The sequence below is a fragment of the Tiliqua scincoides genome, chromosome 1, assembly GCF_035046505.1.
Source record: "Tiliqua scincoides isolate rTilSci1 chromosome 1, rTilSci1.hap2, whole genome shotgun sequence".
In the NCBI taxonomy this organism is placed as follows: domain Eukaryota; kingdom Metazoa; phylum Chordata; class Lepidosauria; order Squamata; family Scincidae; genus Tiliqua; species Tiliqua scincoides.
Genome location: NC_089821.1, coordinates 68554333 through 68578419, shown reverse-complemented (window position 1 = coordinate 68578419; position 24087 = coordinate 68554333). Strand labels below are relative to the sequence as shown.

At 44.2% G+C, this 24087-nt stretch overlaps 1 protein-coding gene across 3 annotated transcripts in view; it reads right to left on the bottom strand.

The window, feature by feature from the left end:
* Positions 1-24087, bottom strand: part of KDM2A (lysine demethylase 2A) — a 66916-nt gene that overhangs the window by 27176 nt on the left and 15653 nt on the right. For all 3 annotated transcript variants that reach the window (XM_066611464.1, XM_066611465.1, XM_066611463.1), the window contains exons 5-13: positions 22397-22475; positions 18735-18781; positions 18249-18427; positions 17137-17243; positions 15084-15177; positions 11525-11678; positions 10391-10506; positions 8542-8668; positions 7540-7937 (exon numbers count right to left, since the gene is read on the bottom strand). In XM_066611464.1, the coding sequence (XP_066467561.1) occupies positions 7540-7937; positions 8542-8668; positions 10391-10506; positions 11525-11678; positions 15084-15177; positions 17137-17243; positions 18249-18427; positions 18735-18781; positions 22397-22475 (1301 nt within the window). The remainder of the gene's footprint in view (positions 1-7539; positions 7938-8541; positions 8669-10390; positions 10507-11524; positions 11679-15083; positions 15178-17136; positions 17244-18248; positions 18428-18734; positions 18782-22396; positions 22476-24087) is intronic.

Genomic DNA, 24087 nt, shown 5'->3' with positions numbered 1-24087 from the left:
TGGAAAGTGAATTTCATATCCCGAGCCTATCTTGTAACCCCTTCGGGGACACAAGCTATCTGGGGATGCCCATGAGGTGGTCCTTGTGACATGTGCAATAAGGCGTAATCTATGCACTCAAGTTCCAAAAAGGATAAGAAAAGCTTTAAGACCATCACTAATTCCTGTCAGTTTGATTCTCCTTTCAGAATAAAGGGAGGTTGATAGAGCCACCTGACAGAGTCTATGGCACAGTAGATACTATTGCCTGGCACCTGAGGTGGTATGCCAAATACTGCCCCTCCATACCTGGTGATGTGTCAGCCTTTCCTTCTCCCACACCCAGAATTGGAAAAAGTGAACGGAGCAGAAGAAGTGCTGTGGAAGGTCCATTATGTCTAGGTGCTCACCTCCACACTTCCTCTTCCACCACCCCACTTCTTTTTTGAATCCAAAGAGTAGGAGGAGAGGAGGAGCGGTGGAAGCAAGTGGAGGTGGGTGCCCCCTAATCTGCTGCCTGAAGCAACTGCTTCAGTTGGCCTTATGGTCAGTTCTAGCCAGAGGGTAATTCAGTCCTACCAGGGTTGGTAATTGACAGAAGTTAGTGACCATCAATATCAGGCCTTGGTGGTGGTGGGGGGGTGGAAGACTGCAGCTATTCACAATGGAAGAAGTCCACTACCAACCAGTGGGCTCTCTCAACTGCTTAAGAATGATATACCCTGGACCTGGGACTAGAACTGAATGACCATTTCTTTACTGATATCTTGAAAGTAGGAGAAGCACATATTCATCTCACTGATAATAAGTCATTTGCCAGATCATCATGGCAATTAAGCAAGTGCTTACAATAAAAAAAGAATGAAAAGCTATACTGGATCTGAAACACCTAGTTCATATGCAAAAGAAAGTTCCACATGGAAACCTTACATATGATTCTGGTGTGACTGCAGCAAGGAAACCAGATGTGGTCAATCAACCTTACTGAAGCATATCTAACAAGTGTCCATTTACCAAGTACACAGGTTATTTGAGATGCATTTATGGCAAGCAACACTTCCCATACAAAGTTCTCTCCTACAGGCTTTCATCTGTGCTGAAGGTGTTCACCATGCAAATTATGGCACATCTGAGATCCCAGAGGCTTAGTAATTCATTCCCATCTGGATGATCACTGATAAGCTCAAATCTGGTACGAAGAAGATTCAGAAATTTTGACAGCCTTGACATGCCTAACAAACATGGGTTCTTGGTCAACAAGACAAGTTCACTGCTGCCAAGTCAAAGAATTCAGTGGGCTCCAAGTCAAAGATGGGTCAGGTATACATCACAGGAAAGCCAAGGGGAAAAATTCCCAGAAGGCCAGTCAAGGTCCTGTTTGGAGAGACAGGAGGTTTCATGGACTAGCAGGTCTTAAGGGCTCCATGACAACCTATGTGGATTACAATCCATGGGCACATCTCAATAACTTCAGTAGCTTCCTTTATCATTCCATTTGGACAGTACATTGCAAAGACTCGTATTCATCAGAACATCTACCAAGGTATGCCAGTCCTTCCAATAGTCAAGAGCTTTGCATGATAATTTGGCAATTCAAGAACCCTGAGGGATCCAGGTGATTACCAATGACAGCTTTTTGGGTGGGTGGTGGTCTGTGGCAATGATAGCACAAACCAGGTGGACACAGAAATTGTTAAGTCACAGTGTCAACTAGTTGGAGCTCCAGGTATCTGACTGGCTATCCAGGAATTCCAACCTAGATTGAAGAGTCAACATGTCCTGGTCCAGACAGACAATACTACAACAACAGTATTTATATACCGCTTTTCAACAAAAAGTTCACAAAGCGGTTTACAGAGAAAATCAAATATCTAATGGCTCAACAGTCAAAGCACATATGAACTGTCAAGCTGGCACAAGAGTGTGCTCATTCATGCAGGAGACTCATCAGCAATTCAACTGGATAAAGACTCTGCTTCAATCCCTGGTAGTGGAACACAGAGGGATTTTTAATACCAGAGCAGACTAGTACATTTTCCAGGATTTCAACCAGTGAAATGGAGTCTCAGCAGTCTTGACCCATGTCAACAGTTTCAGCCTTCTGACAGTAGATCTATTCACATTACCAGCCAATCAGGAGCAAGACTGCATATCCAGGTGCGAGGGGGCTAAAAAGGCTGACATTGTCAGGTTGACCTACTGGACTTCTGTACACATAGCTATCTGAGTTTTTGGATTCTTACCAGAAAAACAGCAAAGTGGCATACATGGCACCACAATGGCCAGGGGGGCCTGGTTCTCAGATCCAATCCAGCTGGTGCCCCCCCCCCATTTCATCTTCCAGTTGCACAGGATTTGCGAAACGAGGAACTCTGTCACATCCAGATTCAGGATGATCAAGATTGACTATGGTGGTTGAGCAGGAAATCAGGAGTCAACCAAATTATTTCATTAGCGTTCTGGACATGCTGACGGCCTGCTGTAAAGAGTTTACCAGACACATTTACCAGGGAACATGGTCAGCATTTGCACAATGGTGTTGATCCAAGGGAGAAATGCTTTCAACATCCTCTGTGCAAAACAATCCTTTAATTCCTCTATGCTTGGAAGCATATTAGTGTTCCAAATACACTTAAATACCATGTGGCAATTCTCCACAGCATTGTGCACTGAAGACAGACACTCCCTGAATATCCATTGTGTTCTCCACTTCCTGAGAGGGGTTTCTCCCATCACGTCTCCCATGGTTCATGGGTATTCAACATGCATAAGGTCCTAAAGGCACTCAGTGTCACTTGAGTCTCGATGAAAATGAATCTTATAATTGATTTCCTAGAAGGTGAATGTTCCTCACAGTGATCACTATCACTGACTGGATACTGGAGCTAGGTGCACTCTCTGATAAGGAAGGAGACATGTCTGGTGTATCCAGACCACAGGGCGTTACCTATGGATATGACCTTTATTCTTCATGAACTCAATATTCCATCACTTCCAGGAATGGATGCTTCTGTCATTTTGCCTACAGTCCAATCATTAGAAAGACAGTGAACCGCATAAACTAGACATGGAGGGTAATTTGTCTACCTTAGGCAGACTAAGCCACTTTAACAGATTCAAGCTTTCTATTCTCATTCCTTAGGACAGAGTGTGTCTAAGGTCACTCTGGGGTAGTGGATTAGAGTATGCTTTTCTCATGGCATCAAGGCTTAGGGTGCAATGGTAACTTGATGGCAGTGTAGAAAATTTAGCAGCATTTGCCTTATAAACACCTTTGAAGAACATCTGACAGACAGCTACTTGGTCTTCCATGACATTTTTTGTTCTACAATGTAAACTGAATGGGTTTGCATCCTCAGAGGCATCTTTTTGGCACAAGGGTATTTCAGGAACTGGATGCATTAGGAAAGCAATGAAAAACCCTCCCTGGGACAGTACTGCTGTTGAATAGTACACTCATGGTTACCCTTCTCCACCAGAAAGGAACAAAATATTGGAACTTGCATTGGAATGAAATAAAAAAAAAATCTAACTTGTTCACAGCTTCTATACTTTTAAATGGTTTTACCAGGGTGTGGTTCTACAATGGGTGGCCACTGATTTTCAGAGTACTTTATGAAGTGTTCAGTAGTATCAGGGGGTGCGATGGGGAGGGAGAAAGTTGTGTCTGTCTATATGTTACAGATCAGGGGTGTCCAGACTTTTTGGCAGCAAGGCCACATCGTCTCTGATACTGTGTTGGGGGTCAGGAAAAAAAGAATTTACATTTCAAATTTGAGTAAGTTTACATAAATGAATATATTAGCGATGGAAATATGAATGAATGAAGGTCTTTTAATAGCTCAAGGCCTATAAAAGGCCTTGCACAAAGCAAGGTCAGCTTTTCCTTTGCTGCTGCAGCAGCATCACAGACATGAAACAGCAAGCAGTGGAGGAAGTCCTCATCCCACAGCTTACACGAGAGATCAAACAGTTGACCTCATGCTGAGAGCAGCGCGGCTCCAGCAAGTCTCTGGAGGACCAGAGGCTCATTGGAGACTGGGGGATCCCTGAGGGCTGGATTGGGAGTCCCCAAGGGATGCAAATGGTCCCCAGGCTAGGGTTTGGGCACCCCTGTTATAGATGATTCCTGTTCTTGTATTCAAACCTTAATATTAACAGGTGAAGTTTTTTTTTTTTTTTTTTTTTTAATTCTGGTAGCTGAACATCTGCAACCAGAGGCATGACTGCCTCCTACTGCATTTATGGCCTCCATCTTTGGAGTAAGTGGGACAAACAACCCATTGATGCATTCTCTTAATTCCAGAAAACATATGAGGCAAGTCCCAATGTTCTATTTCAAAGACAACCTATAACTCGCAGCTAAAAATCCAAGCAATCCCATCCAATCACCACTAGTCAAATATCAATTTCCCATAAAGCAGTGTTTCTCAAACTGTGGGTTGCGAGCAAATTTCAGGTGTGTCCCCATTCATTTCAGTATTTTATTTTTAATATATTAGACTTGATGCTACCATGTTATTGCATTTGGGGAAATGTTACAGACCTCTACTTTTAACAAGCTACTATGTATATTCTTTTAACAATGTTAGTAAATGGGACTTACTCCTAGGTAAGTGTGGGTAGGATTGCAGCCTAGGATTGTTAAAAATTATTCTGCTTGATTTCATTACTTCCGGTCATGACATCACTTCCAGTGGGTCCTGAGAGATTTTCATTCTAAAAAGTGGGTCCTGGTGCTAAATGTGTGAGAACCACTGCCTTAAAGGTACTATGAAAAGGCCATGTTTTCACACATGCCTGAAGGAGAGTGAGTGGGGGCCACCTAGGCCTCTATAGGGACAGCATTTCACAGATGGTAGCATGACCAGTGAAAATGTCTATTTCTAGTGGATGCCTGTCACACCTCTGAGGGAAACCATACTTGGAACCAAGATCTCAGATAAAGATCAAAGCATACAGGAAAGCATGCACAAATTAAAGTAGTCCTTAAGCTATCCTGGTCCCAAACTTCTTAGAACTCTAGGGCAGTGGTTTCCAAACTGGTGGGTCGTGACTCACCAGGGGAACCAGAAATAAGCCATTCCCCTCAAAGGAATGGGTCCCTGACGGTGCCACAGCGATTGCAGCTCTGCAGGGACCCAAGGACATTGTAACATGCAGCCTCCTGGAGGGTCCCAGAGGCTTGCAGCCACCTCTGAGACCCTCTGCGTGCATGCATTAAGCTCCAATCTGCTATCTGCACGTTTTGCACGATCGCAAATGGGAAGTGAGCTCTGATAGCAGATTGGAGCTCAGTACAGACACAGGGAGCGTTGCAGAAGCGGCTGCAAGCCTCCAGGACTCTGTAGGATTCTCTGCAGAGGCTGCAGGATGCCCCCAGGCACGTTACAATGCCCCTGGGTCCTTGCAGTGCCACCGTTACTGCAGCACCATCAAGGTCATACCCATCCCACTCTTGCCCCACTCCCGCAAGAACTTAATGTGGTCCCAAAGTCCAAGTGGGACTTTAGGAACCACTGCTCTAGAGAAGTGGTTCTTACACTTTTAGCACCGGAACCCACTTTTTAGAATGAGATCTGTCAGGACCCACCGGAAGTGATGTCATGACTGGAAGTGATGGAAAATTTTTAACAATCCTAGGCTGCAATCCTACCCACACTTTCACAGGAGTAAGTCCCATTTACTATCATTGTTAAATGCATATGCAGAGTAGCCTGTTAAAAGCACAGATCTGTAACATTTCAGCAATGCAGTTGCATGCTATGGTAGCATAAAATCTAGTATATAAAAAATTAAATACTGAAATGAATGGGGACCTACCTGAAATTGGCTTGTGACCCACCTAGTGGGTCCTGACTCACAGTTTGAGGAACACTGCTCTAGAGGCAGTAACTAGCACCTTGAATTAAGCCCCCAAAACAAAGTCAGTAGTGTTCTCCCTGTGTAGCTAAGTAGCTCAAAGCTCAGTTGAACGAGAAGTCAGCGATGATGTAATGACATCACTGAACTCTGGGAAGCCGCTGCAGTGCCACTGCACCGCCATGTGTAGGATCTGTGCAATGCAGTAGTTCAACATGGACACAACCAGCACATATGACTACAGCTAGATAAGATCGCCCAGAAAGAAATCAGCCAAAGTTGATACAAGTTGTTCCTTGTTACCAAGATCATCTGGGCCTCCAAGAGCAGTTCCAGATAAAGGAAATCTAATTAAAAAAAATGTTTATTATGGTATCAGACCAGCAAATCAGATAAAGCACCCACTACACTGTGAACCTGTTTTTTGAGGGGGTGTGTACAACCCTCTCAATTAGAAAATCAGATCATTAACACATCCAACTAAACACCTCCATCTTGTCTCTATTTCCTTTAGGTCTCCCCAACTGACATTCTACTGCCTGCTGGGATCAGCTGAAAAAGCAAGATAGAGCTGGTACCAATGTACAGATGACTATAGCCCAAATCTCTATACAACTTCACTCACGGCGCAATCCTATGCATGTCTACTCAGAAGTTGCATTATGGTCTATTGAGCTTACTCCCAGGGAAGTGTGTATAGGCTTGCAGCCTCAGACATTTTTTGTAGACTCTGAAGAGCACAGGGGACAAGATGGAATCTAAAGAATTATCTCCTTCAAAACAGCAGAATGCATTCTTCTCTCAAGGGGGTGGGATAATCTCTGCTGCCCACTTGCTTAGCCCTAACCTTGTTGATATGAAATACCCAGGATAAGTAAGGACAGGGCATGTAGGTGATTGGTCACAGTTGAAAATATACTGTCCATGTCCTTAAGTAGAACAAATTGAAATGAAAACCTGACAAGGAGGTGCTCTGGGACTCCTGAGTGGAATGAAGATATTTTACCAGCAAGTGGATAGCATATTACTCACAGAAGACTGTATCTGCTCTCCCCCACACCACAGGTCAAGCTTCAAGAAATCCTTCAGCACTTGAACCAGCTCTGCTGGACAGCACTTGAGCTGATGCAATTGTGGCAGTGAAGAATGATTTCTCTGCTGCCATCATTGCTATGAAGCTGGCCTAAAGATGAAATGAAACAGTAAAGGGAGGCCTTTTCTTTTTAGTACCAGCTCTGACCCATGTTGTCAAGACACTCTGAGCACTTTCACAATGCAGTGGTCAAATCGCCCCCAGACATTCTCCCAACCTTGGTGCTGGTGGCTGACAACTACCAGGGCAATCCCCACCTGCCTCTTCAACAACAAGATTGGAAGGAAGGTTGGGAACCATTGTGCTCACTGAACAGTCACAGCTTATTCACCATGAAAAGCAAAAATGTGTAAACTTGTGCATAATATGTCTGAATTAACTTTAGCAGTACCCTGGCTAGAGCAACACAACACAGTGCCTGAGCTCCCTTCAGTCCAGAATGCGGTAGCTCCTTACAAAGCAACATGCTACTACCTGTTCCACCTTAGTGGACTTAAGCCATGCTTGAGTGGAAAAGCAGCATGTTCCATCTCTATCCATCCAGTCTGTCCCAGTTTAAAGTTATACTGCAAAAAAAATAAGACAACTCTGACTTCACCTCATACCTTTACATCTGCAATAAGGGCATCCTCATCCTCTATGCCTGTAGGTACACACTTCTTGTGTAGAGGCAAAGATTCCAGCTTGTCTACAAGACAGCGAAGGCCCTCGAGTTCAAATTGCGTCAGGTGCACCTTCTTGCCCTTAAGAGGGCTGTTGCTGAGAGAATCCCAGGCCTGGCCATTGTGAGACCCTCGGCTGGACTCAGAATCCATAGACAGAGTTCTCTTGAGACCTGGCAAATTCCGGCAAGTTTTGTTTAATTCCTCATAATCTAGATTAGCACCATTGGCCACAGGGCTAGTGAGGATTGACCGTCTGGTGACTGGGCGACGCAATTCCTTCCCTGCTGCGGCATCTTCTTCATCCACATTTCCTGACTCCGAGCTGCACAGTTCCATATCTGACAGTAAAGGACAGAACAAACAGTGATTCCAAACAGAAGAGGTCTGCCTATGTATCAGATTTAGAAGGAACTAAGGTGTGAACAGTATAAATGTTGTGAAACACACAACAGCTACAGCAATGGGGAACACTGCTGTAAGAGGGGTCCTTAGGTGGGATATGTATTTATGTATAAATAATAGAACTGTGTCCACATCTCTCTTGGCAAGAGATGAGTGAGCATGTAGCCATAATACTGACTGGGGGGGGGGGGAGAAACAATGCTGTAGGAGCTGTGGTCTGTTTGCCACTCAACTGTCAATTGGGGCAGTTTCTATTCAACTCAGACCACTAGAAATTGCAGGTATATTGTCTGTATTCCTGTATTGCCCTGACAGGTTTCATAGCAACACCATCTCGTAGTGAAGGAACCTCAACTAGCATAACAGCAGCATTTTGAAGCCCATCAAAGTGGTCACAGTGTTACAATCAGAAGGTATTTGAAAGCAAATGAAGTAATGATTCTCTTTCTAGTGTCAATCCTGTTGACATATGAGTGGGGGAGGAAAAGTTTTATGATTTCACAGGAGCAAGAAAAGGTGAAGTTACATGAAACCTCTTACCCATGTTGAGAGACTCCTTCTGAAAGTCCTTGGTTAGGTGGGAATGGTTTGTGATGCAGTAGACATAGCGTTCCAGTACATACCAGCACATTTCATAATAAAAAGGATAGCGAAACTTATTTGGAACCTGTTGAAGGGATGAAAAGACTAAGTTGAAGAAGAAAGTCAGTCACACTCTTTTGTGCATATATCCTCTGTCATTAACCTGCTTTTGGAAAGATAAAAAAGGTTGCAAGTAAAAAGAAAGGTGCTGTGCAACAATTCAGTCCAGGACTTTTCAAACTGGGTTGTTGCGACACCCCAGCCTGAAGGTCCTAGCCTCTACCCCCTTAAGTGGCAGAGACATCAAGGAGGTGGCTAAGGGGGCTGCAGGGGCTTGGCAAGACTTACCAGAGCTTCCTGCAGCCTCCCGGGGGTGCAGTGAGCCCTGCGTGAGCATCTGCAGGGCTCCCCATGTCTTCAAAAGTGAAGGAGCAGCGATTGTGTTACACCACCGCAAAACCAGAAGAGGAGCGCGATCACTGCACTTTCACTTTTGAAGACATGGGGAGCCCTGCAGACACTCGCACAGGGCTCCTCGCACCCCTGGGAGGCTGCAGGAGAGACTGGTTAAGTCCAGCCAAGCCCCTGCAACCCCGCCGCCATCCCCCGCCTCCCCCCCACAAGGACTTACTGCGGGGCGCAAACTCCCTTGGAGTTTGAGAACCACTGGTTCAGTCAATCAATGTTAAGTTCTCTGGTATTTTATTCTTCACTGTTCAGTACTAGGTTTTCCATAGGTTATCAACTAAAAAAACATGAACCTCACTGAAACCAGTCTTATGGGAAGGTAGCCAATACAATACCTTTTTTTGAAAAAGAATCCAGAGAAATGACACACTAACTTCTGACTAGACATATGGATAGAAAACATTAAGGTTAGAATTGTTCAATATGTATAAAAACCAGGCTTTACAAGGGAAGCACCATACAAGTTTTCCAAAGGGAAATCTTGTCTCAAACCTTTTAGAGTTGCCTGAAGCTGTCAAGTATGCAGATTGAGATTATCTGGTAGACATATAATTTGACATCATATACTTTGATATCAGAGTGCTTCACAAAGGTTCCTCAGAAAATTCAGCAATCATAGAATAAGACGACAGATCCTTTTATGGAGCTGGAGCTAAACAGAGAGCACTGATGTTATCGTCATTAATTGAACCACCACCAAAGACAGTAGCTCTTGAACCCTGACCACTTAACTAGCCTTTCTTCCTTGGCATTTAGTGCTGCTGCCACCACCTTCTCCAATGAGTGGTAGACAGAATGCTGGGAATTCCCAGCATTCAATCTGCAGCCGCCACCACTTCCTCTAATGGCCAGAGGGAATGCAGGGTTCCTAGCAATCCTTCCACTGGCCACTAGAGATGGTGGCAGCAGCATGAAAAAAGGATGGAGACAGCGTGGACACTATGGAGGTGGCAGGCTATTGTCTGTTTTAATTTTATTTTACTTTTTATTACAAGTAATCTTGAGCACCTCACCAACAGGAGAGGAAGTTTAAGATAGAAGTATTTTAATAAGTAAATGAAGTTTACTTTGTTTGCTGTGCTGCAATATGATTTGTATGATTTGAGCACAGTCATTACCAGCCAAATACACAAGAACATCAGAAAGATAGTTAGCTTGCCTTCTAAGCATGGGTCAGTGCCTCCACAAACTCCATCAGAGCAATATACTGCCTTGTATTAGCATAAGTTCCTCAGAGTGAAAACATGTCTTCCATTTCCCCCAACAGTCAAGTTTTATGAAGAGTTATAGTACCGGTAACAGTTATTCATGCATGAGAGCCTTCTTTGAAGCTTCTTACCCGTGTGCGGTCTTCAATGCTATAGATCCGCAGCTGCATAGGGATGTTGAAGCTATGCAGAAAGTTACCCCCAAAGACCAGGGTGTCCATAGGAGTGTACACTGCATGGATCCAACCTGAAGTGAAAGTTCACAGCTTAAATTTTCCTGAAGTTGCATAGCTGAGATTCTTACAAGTGGGGCACACAATTTCTATTGTTTTTAACCTCTAAAACCATGTTTTTTTAAACCCTAAGCTGCCAAGAAGTGCAGAGAAAGGGGACTGCCATTGATCGCAGCTCCTTGTGATGTTACAGAAAATTACAATATTCAAAGACATAACAGCATGAAATAATGCTTTGACTTGCAACAAAGAATACCACTTTTGCAGTTCCTCCTCTTCCACAGTTGACTAACTGGGTAAAAAATTTTTAAAGTGGTGGTCCTCTTACACTTAGAGCAGTGCTTCCCAACCTTTAGGAGACTGCAGACCACCAAGGCAAAAATTGGAATCATCGTGGGCCGCATGCAGTTGTGGGAGGTTTCTGCTCTCTCTGGTCTGTTTCCCAAGTACTCCCCTACAGACTATCAGGGAGGACAGAGAATGGACTGCACACAGTCACAGCTGACAAGTGGTTGTGGCTGTGGGCAGTCTCCACCTTCTTTGGTGGTGAATGCTTGCTCAGCAAGACACTGGAAGTGATCAAAATGATTCCCCACCCCCCAACCTTGCAGACCACTTCTCAGGGTCTCACAGACCACCTGTGGTCCCTGGACCACAGGCTGGGAACCAGTGACTTAGAGGAAAGCAACTATCCCTATTCACGCCAACAGAGCACCTTTTCCAGTGACTGTTGCTGGTATTTCTTTTGTGTCTTTTGGTAGACTGTGAGCCCTTTTGGAACAGGGAACCATTTAGCTTTGTAAACTACTGTGTGAACTTTCTTGAAAAGCAGTATCTAAGTATTATAATGCCCCTTGAACCCATTTTCATACATAGGGGAATTGTCCATGTAGCAAGCAACCTCACTGGGTCTAAACAGGCAACAATTGTTAATGTTAAGACCATGGCACAAAAACAAACTGTCAGAAATATTTTTTCAATGCTTCAAGAAATGCTTATTATTGGAACAGAAGTTTGTCTTCAGCCACATACCTGAGGGTATGACAAAAGTATAGCCCTGCTTGAGTTCAATACGCTGACAATTTGACACTCTGTCACCAAGAAAAATATCTCCTTGTTTTCCTGAGAGCAGCCAATTTTCATACAATTCAAGGTTTTGGGGAGTGGGTGGGATTAACCAGAAGACCTGCAAGGGAAATATAGAGTAGAGAGACTCTCCTAAGCAAATATCTATTGAGTGCCAAGACTCAGTATTTGCATCTCAGCCTCAATTCAGAGCAGCATTTTAACTATGCGATAATAAGGGATCAAGGCCTGTCAAAGCCAGCTTCAATGACCCTTCCCAATGATTTGAAGGCAACTTGATGCAGCAGCACACTTGTTATGCATACTGGTATTTACATTGGGTTGGCACTGTGGGGGGCATTGTGGCAACATGCAGCTGATATGCACCACAGAGTGCGAATGATGGATTGCTAGTACATGCCCAGTTTGGGGGCAGACTTCTCAAACAAGTCTTTAAGGGATCACCAGCTTGCCTAACAAGTAAACTGTTGGGTTTTAAAAGTCTGAATCTAATACACTGCTTCCAGGGTCATGCTGACACCATAACAACTCTCAGAAACAGAGATAGGCATTTTCTCAAACACAGACACAGCAGTGAAGCACTCACTCAGACTTCCCCACAACTTTTGTCTGCACTTCCACTGCAGGAAGAGCAAAACTATTCACAAGATAACTGGATAAACAATTTGTTGTATTCACAATTAGGTGTAAAGAGCTTTCATAATTAGAGAATACAGGCTGCTTTCCAACTTACTACATTTCTAATGTAAGAACCTTGTCGCCGTATTTTAAGGCTTTACTTGCAAGAGACACTGTAGCCACCAGTCCTTTTTAGTTTTTCCAAGCATTCACCTCCATGTAAAGAACCTTCAAGACCTAGTTTTCCAACAAGGTCCATCTTGAACACTGTTCAGCAACTTACCTATACCTCCTTCCAATTCTAACTACCATGTTGTCTCTAAAACTACCTTCCACATTACTTGATATGTTGTAAATCTAACGCCCTCACTCCTTAAGCAAGGGAATATCACTTATCTTCCTGGCTGTGGATGTAAAATGCTGAATACGTAATACCACCAATTATTGTAAGAGGTAGCCTCAATGTCTTGAAAGATGTGGGGACTGCCATTTGTGCGGTATAGTATGTCTGGATTGCAAGGCCAGTATTAATGCAAAAGCTAGAACAAAATCTAATGTTGCATAAACAGTGCATAAGCAATGCTGCTCAGAAAAATGAAAGACACTGCAGCAATATATGCCATGCCAAGAGTGGGTAGAGTTGAGGAGTACAAAAAAAGCCAGACCAACATTATGGAGACAGTGAGTGGGTGAAATTTTATGGCTTACATTTTGTAGCAGTAGTCAGGCTGTCATATTATGCCACATTATGCCTTTCAATGTTAAAGAATAGAATGGTAAGCTGCAATCAGGATCTAGATTTAAGTAATGTGCTTGGAGAAAAATTCTGCTTCAACATATTCCAAAATCTAACAAACTTTTTTAAAGTGGGGAATGGTGTGTACACAAACACTGGCTTGAGGAAGAGAGAGGAACAGTAGTGAAGATATAATATGGACTAGCTAGATATTCAAACTCAGATAGCCATTATAGCTTTCACAAACACCTTGCTATGAAGGATATGATAGCAACAATTTTGTTATTTAATGGATGAAACATTAGAGGAAAGACCTGTAAACAAATCACAAGGCAGTGGTAGGAAGGAAAGGCCAAACTGACTGGAGATCTTACAAGATTATACCAGGATGTGAGGCCCCACCCTATTCCCCCAATAAAAAGCTTAGTTTTGAAGATACAGTCAGTTCTTATTATCTGCTAGGGTTAGGTTCCTGGAAAGTCTAGTGATACCAAATTAAAGGATACTGAATCATTGAGCCTATGGGAAAAATGGGGTTAGGTTCCATGGGACCCTCTTCATCATAGGCTCTATGAACTTTATGAACCTGAATCTTAGCTTGAAGCTTATGGGGCTGGATGATAGTGAGGGCTTATCTACATCAACATCAACATCTGATGCTTCCTTCTCCATGCTGAATATCTCTGGATGTGTTGAAGGTTGTGGCAATGGCAATTCCTCCATGCTGGCTATTCTTTGACTTGCTGAAGGTTGCTGGCCCAACAAGGACTCAGAGTTCAACGTGGGGGATGGGTTGCTTCACTCCCCCTCCCCCTGCCTCTTGGTTCCTTCCCTCGGCATGCCCCAGCCCCACAGCAGCCCTCTTGTAGCCTTCCAGAGACATCATCATCACCAGGTTTGTCAAAGTTCAGCTGCAGTCCCTGAGATGGTAGGGCAAGTCTGGAAGTGGACACAAATGTGTCCAATGATTCTTAAAAAGGCCAATATACCAATGCCCGTTTGAGGCAAATTGACAACTTTTTAAAAAATGAGCATAATTGCTGGACATGATTACTTCCCTCGTTGCTTGTATACTGTATGGGCGTTTCTTCCTCTCCCCTGCATGGCACCAGTGTGACCTTCTGCTTGTAAGGAGACCATTGTCTCTTTTCTTCCACCTCCTGCAACATCTCTCACCCCTGCCTGCATGCTGTACCAAGCCCCCCCCCCGCCCTGAGTGCACAGTATTAGCAGATTACAAGAACAGACTTACAGATTATGAGACGTAGGTGGCAATTCTGCTCCTTGCAGATAAGCAAATTCAAACAGCAAATTCACATATAAAGAGGACTGTACCACTAGACATGCTGAATGCTCATCCTGTCAGTCTCAAGAATCATCTCACTGCATTATTCACAGTTGCAATTTTATTCATTTAAAATATTTGTACCCCGCCTTTCCACCAGAAGGTCTTCAAGGCAGCCAGTTTAAAATGCAACATTAAAAATACATCTGCTTCATTAGCCAATTTCTACATATCTTTTTCAATTGCTCATATTTTTAGTTATGTACTGCACCCACCAGGGAATCCTGCTCAATAGCACAATGAGCTGAGATGCCCTAGTTTTATAGTGGGGTGGCCAACACTAAGGAACAACATGCGGCTTGCCAGGTAACTTAAGTGAGAAGATTAAGAAAATAGCAACTCCTTAGTAGGCTAGTGTGCTACAACAGAACCTTGCTTTGGCCACTTGAAAGCTCTCTGCCCTTCCTTCTTTTAGTCAAAAGGAAGCTTTGAAGAAAGCAGAAGCAGCTTCATGACTTGCAAAGTACAAATGCCTGACTTGTCACTAGAATGGAAAATAAGGAACAGAGTTGATGAAGATAAATAATGGACTGAAGGCAAAGCTAGAACCACCAACAAAATATAGGAAGGAGAAATGAAGGCACAAAATTAGTATGGTGTGAGCTATGGAAAGTCAGTGCAAGAGCTACCTCAGCCTCATGGAGAAGTTTTGGTGTCAAGCTCACAAAATCTTTGATTACTCATGTATAAAGTCCATGGCTTCAGAATTCTAGTTCAGATCATAATTTTAAATCTTAAGTATTTAAAAAATTCCTTCCCCCTCAGTCTCTCCCACAAAATGCAACTTGCTGGAATCATTACTATACCTTTCCTCCTCTGTGAATATGATACCATACAGAAGTGCCACCGAAGTCCACATGGAAATCTGTATAGCAGCCCTTGACACTCATTAGACAGTACCTGAAATGAGAATTAGTAACATGAAGCTACAACAAATCACATCATTGTACTTGGTAATAAGAGTTTGCTGGCAGTGCTTTGTGGCTAACTGAATCAGAGCATCAGTCACCCAGGACCTACACATTCAGGATCTCTGTGCCAAATAAACATGGAGCTACTAGAACCATCAGGCTTAACAAACATATTTGGAACACTTATCAAAGTGTGTCAAAGCACCAGTAACAGGGTGCAAATTTCCTGTAGTGGAAAGTATCTTACCTTTGAGGTACCGTATTTTTTGCTCCATAAGACGCACTTTTTCCCCCCCAAAAAGTGGGGGGGGGGGGAAGTGTGTGTGTCTTATGGAGCGAATACTGCAAAAAAAACACAAAAAAAAAACCTCCGCCCCTGGCCCGCTCTGCTCGCCTTCCCAGGAAAGTGTGGGTGGGATGGCAGTCTTGCTGAACAAGCCCTCCTGTCTACTCAGAAGTAAGTCTCAGAGTCACTGGGGCTCACTCCCAGGAAAGTGTGGGTGGGGTGGCAGTCTTGCTGAGCAAGCCCTCCTGTCTACTCAGAAGTAAGTCTCAGAGTCACTGGGGCTCACTCCCAGGAAAGCGTGGGTGGGGTGGCAGCCTTGCTGAGCAAGCCCCTAGAGCAGGGGTGCTCATTATGTCGATTGAGAGCTACCAGTCGATCTCCAGGCGAAATGAGTCAATCACAGGCTTCTCTCCCGTCCAAGCATCCCTAGGAGTGAGCCCCTGGCAGGCTTGTGAGCCCAAGGAGGGAGCCTAGGGAGTGAGTCCAGGGAGCCCAGGGAGTGAGCACCTGACGGTTCTGTGTGGTTCTATGTGCAAGGGGTTTTGCACTGGTCTTGCTGTGATGTCTATACAGAGATCTTCCCTCCCCCACACTTTTCCCCTGCTTTTGCACTGGTCTGTATAGAGATCTGCTTCCCCCCCCCCCCTTGTATTGGAATCCAGGAAGATCTGGTGAGGAGGTAGATGTGGTGTCAGCAGTGGCCCCTTTAAGGGTAAGGCCTGGGCATCCAGCAGAGTGTGCTGCACAGCTGCAGCCACTGGAAGGCAATAGGGCCCTCAGGGATATAAGGAGTACCAGAGGCAGAAAGGGTTTGTGGGTTTTGAAGGAGTGCAGGTTGGAGGTAGGAGAGGAGACTGACTGAGTTTATTGAATTTGGAATCTGACTGTGGATTGTGACTGGACTTGGATACCCTGATGGATTTGACTGACCTACCTGGAACCTGACCTTGGACTGTAATTTGGCTTATTGGCTCTGGACTCTGATTTGGTAACTCTGGTTGATGGGACTGATTTACTTGGCATCTGTGGACTGTAACTGGACTCACTTTTGCTTGCTGCACTGGTGAGTTGCACGAGGCCCAGTGGTTTGGAATTTGGCAGAACATCATTGTAGCAGAAAGATAATGTGATCCCCTACTTGTGTGCACCTGCTTTTGTGAGCTTCATAAATTCTGACTCTAGCAATGATGAGTTCTTGGGGTTTCCAGAAAACTAGAATACTCAAACCTTTAAGTCTCTCCATTTGTTAATGACAGTGATAATGGTTCTTAATGCCACTGTTGACTGCTGTTCACTTTACATGGTTCAAATGTTATTCTGTTATAGTTTATTAAATATTTTATTACACTATTTGGTTCAGAATATTTTTTCCCTTGTTTTCCTCCTCTAAAAACTAGGTGTGTCTTATGGTCAGGTGCATCTTATGGAGCAAAAAATACGGTACTTCTAATTTAGACTACTGGTCTTATTAAAATGTTTGTCACCTTTCCCCAGTAACCTATGGGATGGTTGTTCTGTGCTACTTAGGCTTCTGACAAAGTACTGAAAATAAAATTTTTGGTGACACAGAGCACATGCCGCTGCAGTAGAGACTTCTTTCTGAAATCTCATCTCAGTCTTAATACACCGAAAGGTATATGTATACAAACTGAAATTACTCACTTCTGCACCTTTGGATACTGCATATCGAGAATAGCATTTGTTGATTCTGTCTGGCTTTCCTTCAGATGCCTTGGCCACATGTTGTCAACCCAATCAATCAAATCCACCTGAAATCATAAATATTCAAGTGTAGATATTAAAACACAGAAAGTAGAAGTAGTATTCATGTGGCTTTGTTGTCCTAGAACGTTTATATACTGCTTTTCAGCTGAAGTCCCCAAAGCAGCATAATTTAATAAAAAAAAGAAGTATTCTGAGACTGCCTCAAACACTTCAGGTATTTCATATTTTTGAAGAATCCAATACGAAATGAGTCATAGTAAGGTCTTAAAAAATATTGTCACCATTAGGATAGAATCACTTAATGCCATGACACACATGCAGTTGCTCAGGAATGAATACCTCCAACCTATTTACCTTTAACATTTAAACGTTTGCTGGCAGATTCTAATTTTAGTGAGTGTCCATATCTTTCTTGAAAACAAACCAAGTGCTAAACATTGCTACAATCAGGTACATAACAGTTCCAACAAAAAAGGTAATGGCTTTCCTTCCTGACCAACTCAGTTTCTCTAAATGACAAAGTCTATAATACTTAAAACCAGCTAGGGCCAGCCACCATGTGTTACTGCCTACTCCAGAAGCTGTAATTATGGATTTCAATTTTGTAAAACATTGCAAAAGCCTATGTACTAAGTATGCTGGTTAGAAAACATCAAAAATATACAGATCTACATGTGGGAGATTATATATATGCGATATATAGTGAGTTATTTACATTTTTTGGCAGCCAAAATGTACTCACAAACTAAAAAGACTGGGTTCTGCATTACAACTATTTGTTTTTCGACACTGCTCTAGTTCATAACCTGCCAAATAAACCTCCCATACTCAAATATTTTGAAGTGCAATTGTTAAAGTTTCAATTATCTTGGAACAGGAAGATAGCTGCACAATCTAACTGGCACTACTGTGGTCATTTCCATGTAATTTACATAAGTAAATCAGTTAAAGGGTACTAAGAATGTCAAAGATGAAAATATGCATTATCATCTGAATGATACAGAAAAAGTAGGGTGATTCTACCAGGGAAAGGAAGGGGACCTACTGACCGTAGTTGGTCTCTGCACCAAGTTCTCAAGTCGGGTGTGGCTGAACTCCAAGCTGATGACATTATACAGCTTCTCTCGCTCCTCTTCTGGAGTTTCATAGTAGCGTGCCCACTGTGCCATAGTCATCTCAATGTCCCTTTGTGTGTTCACATCCATAACATCCACCATCCTCCGACTCCCTATCAGGGCAGAGATACATAGCTACTTTGGCTACAAACTGTTGCAGAAAAAATATGCGCAGGAAAATTGGACAGACTAGACAGACAACACAAGGGCAGGACAAGGCACAGAATCCCTGCTCATTCCCAGACCCTCTGAAGAACCTTCAGCCCCTATCACCAACATACTGTATTGGCAAATGTTTTCAAAATTTGAAAGTTCAATCAAAATCAACTGTATCAGCTGCCAGACTGCACACTGTGTAGGTATTACACACACCCCACATATGGATCACTTGATAAACTCAGAACAGGAGCACTTAATTACCTACGTAGAGTCGTACATCATTCACGCTAAAGTCTGGATCTGGCATCCTGCAAAACATATTAAATGCAGCAGTTAATCCAAAGACTTTTCCTTCCTGCAATTTTATATTGGGCACTTTAGGTATATACCACAATATCTAAGGGGATTCAAGGCAACAATAGTCTATTCCAAAAGAATGCTCCAGTCTTGCAAACACTTACTGAGGTGGAGATACATCTCTTGGGCATCTAGCCTTTCCTAACTTCTTTATCGGTTGCTACTAGCTCTTTTACAGTAACCCTTGATTAGAAGCCGCATTAACAGCCTGGCATTGTTTTAGGTAGCCTCAATACTTCCTTTCTTCAGCCACAGGTGAAACCATATAAGTGTTGTCCCATACTGAAGCCACAGGGCAGAGCTTGGCCACCTACACACAGTCTGGCAATTTGTTTCTAGAACAGTAAGCACAGCATTGTTTCTCCACTTAGATTCTTGTTTGCAACTGAATATGCAGTACATATTAACCCAAGAATAAGCCCCAATGAACGCAGTGGGACTTAGGGTGCAATCCTAACCCACTTTCTAGCACCGACATGAGGGCAATAAAGCTTTGAGGTAAGGGAACGAACATCCCCTTACTCTGAGGAGGCCTCAGTGACTGCCACCCAACTGCAGGATGCCCCATACATCCCATTGGCACAGCTATGCCAGTGCTAGAAAGTTGGTTAGGATTTGGGCCTTAGTAGATGTGTCTAACTGCACTGCATTCATCCCAGACAAGAAGCAAAGCTTCACTGCTCTACACTTCTCACACTAAAAGCAGCATTAATGTTTTTCACAGGGAGTACTTTGATCTATATCAGGGGTGTCCAAAGTTTTTGGCAGGAGGGCCACATCAGCTCTCTGACACTGTGTCAGGGGCCAGGGAGAAAAAGAATTTACATTTGAAATTTGAATAAATTTACATAAGTTTACATAAACGAATATATTAAATATGAACTTATATGAATGAATGAAGGTCTTGCAATAGTTCAAGGCCTATAAGGCTTTGCACAAAGCAAGGCTGGCCTTTCCGTTGCTGCCACTACTGCATCACAGATGTGAAACAGCAAGCAGTGGAGGGAGACCTCATCCCACAGCTTATGTGAGAGGTCAAACAGTCGCCCTCACACTGAGAGCAGTTGCGTCAGGCCAATGTGGGCTCCAACAAATCTCCGGAGGGCCAGAGGCTCATTGGAGACTGGGGGCTCCCTGAGGGCCGCATTGAGAGGCCTCGAGGGCCGCAAGTGGCCCCAGGGCCATGGTTTGGGCACCCCTGATCTATATTACAAGCATCGTAAAATGAGTCTTAAATACTGTACAAGTAGAATGATACTGTGAAAGCAACCTTAAGCCTGGCTAGCAAATGTTGGGTCAACAGACATAGACAAGAGGCATTTGTAAACTCTACGTGAAAAATAAGTTGGAACTCAGTCCTAAAAATTCACTGAAATTTAGCAAAGCGATGCTAGGCAAAGAAATCTCAAACTTCCAGTTGTAAAACAGAGTGGATACTAATGGAAGATCTCAGTGTTGTATTAACTGAGATACAGAGTAGTCACTAAATATTAATGTTTTAAAACTAACATTAGAAGCAACAACTAGGCAAGTACCTTCACAAAGGTTAACAAAAATGGCTTTTTATTCAAATGCAGAATTCTTCCTCTCTCCATGTGCTTTGCAGATGGGTGGGGGTAAAAGGTTGCAACAACAGATCTAGCACCTTTTATGCTGCTCCTTGTGCCATGTAAGCTTCTGAATAAGCAGGTGGATCACACCCCCATGCGGGCACATGTGACAGGCAGCCCAATCCTGAGCTGCTTGTTGTGCTAGGATTGCTGCAGTGCTGAAACAGCTGCTGCAACATCTTGTGTGTAACCGGGCAGCCGCCAGCAGCTCCTTGGGGAAGGGGACTTTTGTCCCCCTGGGTAAGAGAAGTAGCCCTGCAATGGGATGACTTGATTCTGTGGCAGCCCTTGGGCTGGTGCAGAACCCTCTATGTCGGACCCAACACAAAGGCTCTGGATGCAGCAGAGCTCCACTGGTCCCTCCTCCCTCACTCCCTGCTCCCTCCCCTGACAGTTACTTTCAACCCTCTCCCCAACTCCCATGTCCCAGAACGCCTCCTCCCCACTCACCTCTCCTCTGCCTGGTGGTCTGTGCAACTGCCAAGTGGAGGTTGCCACTAGCGATCCACCAGTGCTAGCCCAGTGTTGACTGGTGTAGAGTTACCTGTGGTGCTGGGCTGGTGTTGAGGGCCACAAATGTGTTATATGGCACGTTTGCGACACTCACCCCCAGTGGAGTGCTGGCAGTATGAGCTGAGAATTGGGCTCTACGTCAATTATTTTTGTCTGTACAATTGTGCTAGTATAAGAGCTGCACAGAAAGAAGGTGTCCAGCCATGGACTCACCCACTTGCAGGAGGGTCACACTTCTGAACTGCTGCCCTCAGTGGCAAGGAGAAAAATCTGGCCAGGCTACCAGGACAGGCGCCTGACAGCACCCACCTTGCCTTCGTAGCAACACAGGTTGCTGTGGAGCATGTTCACTGATTTTGCAAGACTGAAAGTGCAGGGGCAGGGATGAGACAGGAGGACAAACAGCATGACCCTCACTGAGGGCGCAGATTATGACAGTGGCCCAGAGGCAACGATCAACTCTAGACCCCTCATTCTGAAGAGGGCTTAACAGTCCAGATGTGACGAAACCCAGAGGGGACCTAGAGGGGGAACAAGGAAAGGATGGGGAGGAAGAGAGCAAGGGGAAAAAAGGAGATGGAACCAGAAGCAGTGGGGAAATCTGGGGTGTGCAGGATTAAAAAGCCAAGACTGGATCAGGAATGAGAGAGGACAACTCTGGAAGACTATCTGATCCTCCTGAAAAGCAGGGAAATCTCAAGGCCCAAAGAAGGGCTGTCTCAAGGTTGGAGAAGTAGGTTGAGTGCTGGAACTCTCTCCCTGCCTCAAACTCTTAAGAGCTTGCACTACACAGCAGCCAGGTAAAGGGCTGGCCTGGGAAGAAGGGCTCTTCCTCACAAGTCTCCCACCAAGCAGTCATCATGAGGAGCAGCTTACAGAAGAACCACTGCACTTATACCACTGCACAGCATGGCAGCACATCTGCTCAAAGCATAGGAACTTCTGCACTGTACTACTACAGTCCCTTGAGATGAGGGAACAAGTAATATTAAGTTCTTTATAAGCACGGCCAACTATAGCTGAATGCTTTCTCATGGCCAAAGTACGTAGTTAGGAGAGAGCTGAGTAACAGTATGAGCACACAGCTCCCTATGGAAGGAAGAGGGGAACATAAAAACTTTCCACTTATAACACATATAAAGGACTCTAACGACCCTGCTGCATTAGAACTCCTTTGACTCAGAGAAACATGACCATGAAGCGTGGTGGTCATCAACCACTTGCTTAAGTGTTGGAGAATTTAAACAGAATGAAAATGCAAGTGGACTGAACTGCAAACAACTTCCTTCGTAGGTTCAGTATTCAGCTAATCAGCGGGGAATTGATCCTAATTTTGAATATGAAAATTGAAAGCAATATAGAAAAGACATTCTGGGAACTTAGCCACAGATTCTCAAGATTATTTCACTAGTCATTGAAAATGTCACTGTTCCACACACTCACTTTATTCCTAGTCCATCAGAATTCTTGAAGATCAAAGGGTCTCTTAATCCACCACGCTGAATGTATTCTACAGTGAAATCTGTCAAGGGAAGAGAATACTTGTTACATCAGCAGCTGACTAATGAGGAGTAGAAAAATGTAACGAAAATGAAAAAAATACCAGAAATCTCACCGACACTGTCCACAGGAACTAATTACTAATTCACTGTCCTTCTTGCAAAGGTATCATATGCTTTTAAGGGCTTGATCAAGTCTAGCTAAATCAGTTCTTTCTCCCCACATCACTCTCATCACCTCACAGCAACGGTTCCCAAAGTTTTTTGACCCACAGTTCCCCCGACCAACTGGTCATTGGCTGCGGCTCCACACCATTACTCTGAAGGGGGGGCAAGGTAAGCCCAGTACTTCCATTTATCTTACCGCACGAGAAAGTGACCTAAGGCAGCAAGGGACAGTGCCAAATAGGAATTTCATGGAATTTCTTTCCTGGAGGTTTCTGACTGACAAAGTCATAAAACTGCTGCTGCTGATAGGCAAAGAAATGCACACAGGTTTCACTGTAAAGGGAGGAGAGGAGGTGTGTGGGCAAAAAGCACATGCAAGTGTTAACCTGCTCTGTGTCAGCTGCTGATTGGAACCTCCCTTCTCACTCTAGTCAGTTGTGCTCACATTACAGGGCAGGTTGAAAAAGCTGCTCCATCACTTGGCATGTCTGGCTGAACACCCAATTCTCCTGGCAATCACAGCTAGGCAGCACTGTGAGGCAGACAAACACAAGCTAACAGCGCCCTGCTTGGTTGTTTGATCTTCCGCGGGCCCCCTGCTCCCTTTCTACTTTTTTCTCAGTTTTTTCCCCCCAAAAGGAAAACACTTGCATCTCCCTTCCAACACCACCACAATTTTGGCAGCCAATGACAACAGCGGCGGTGGGCACAGAAGCAAATTTTGCTTGACCACTCCTGTCTCTGTAAACCAGAAAAACCTGAGATGCCCGCAGCCAAAGAAAAAGCACTTTGCAATCACCTCCTGGAACACAGATCAGGGAAAGGTGTTCAATGTGTCAGTCTCTTGTCTCCGTCCCACCTGTTTTCCCGTGATTCACCATTGTGAGGGCACCTTTATTGCTAACCACAAGCATCCCGAAAGTAAAGCAGAAGTGGAAGCCACAATTGGGCTCAGGCAGCATCAGTGAGTCAAGAGGAATGCCTCCAGCTCTTCCTCTGAGAATGCTGGCTTTGGGGAGCTTCAGGGGATGATCCCGCAGCTCCTTGGATGCTTTCAGTGCCTTCTCAGGGAGCCGGTGCTCAGTTTGGGAACCACTGCCTTACCAATCCTCAGTTTGGGAACCAATCCCCAAGGTGGTAATCATGGTCAAGGAATGGGCACCATGAAGTTATTGTTCCTTAAATCATATGGGAAAGTGTCAGGAGAGGGTACACATTTTTCCTTTCCCATTTTCATTGGAATACAAGAAACTGCCTTTTACCAAGTATCATTGCTCCATCTAAGTCAGCATTGTTAACAAATTATGGGCAGCTGCTTTCCAACATTTCAGATGAGAAATTTTAATCTGCGGTACGTGGAGATGCTGAGGACCTTTTGCATGTAAAGCAGATGCTTGTCCATTGAGCTACTGTCCCTTCACCCACTGGAAGCTCTGAACTGTCTTTGTGTTACAAGACAACAGGAAT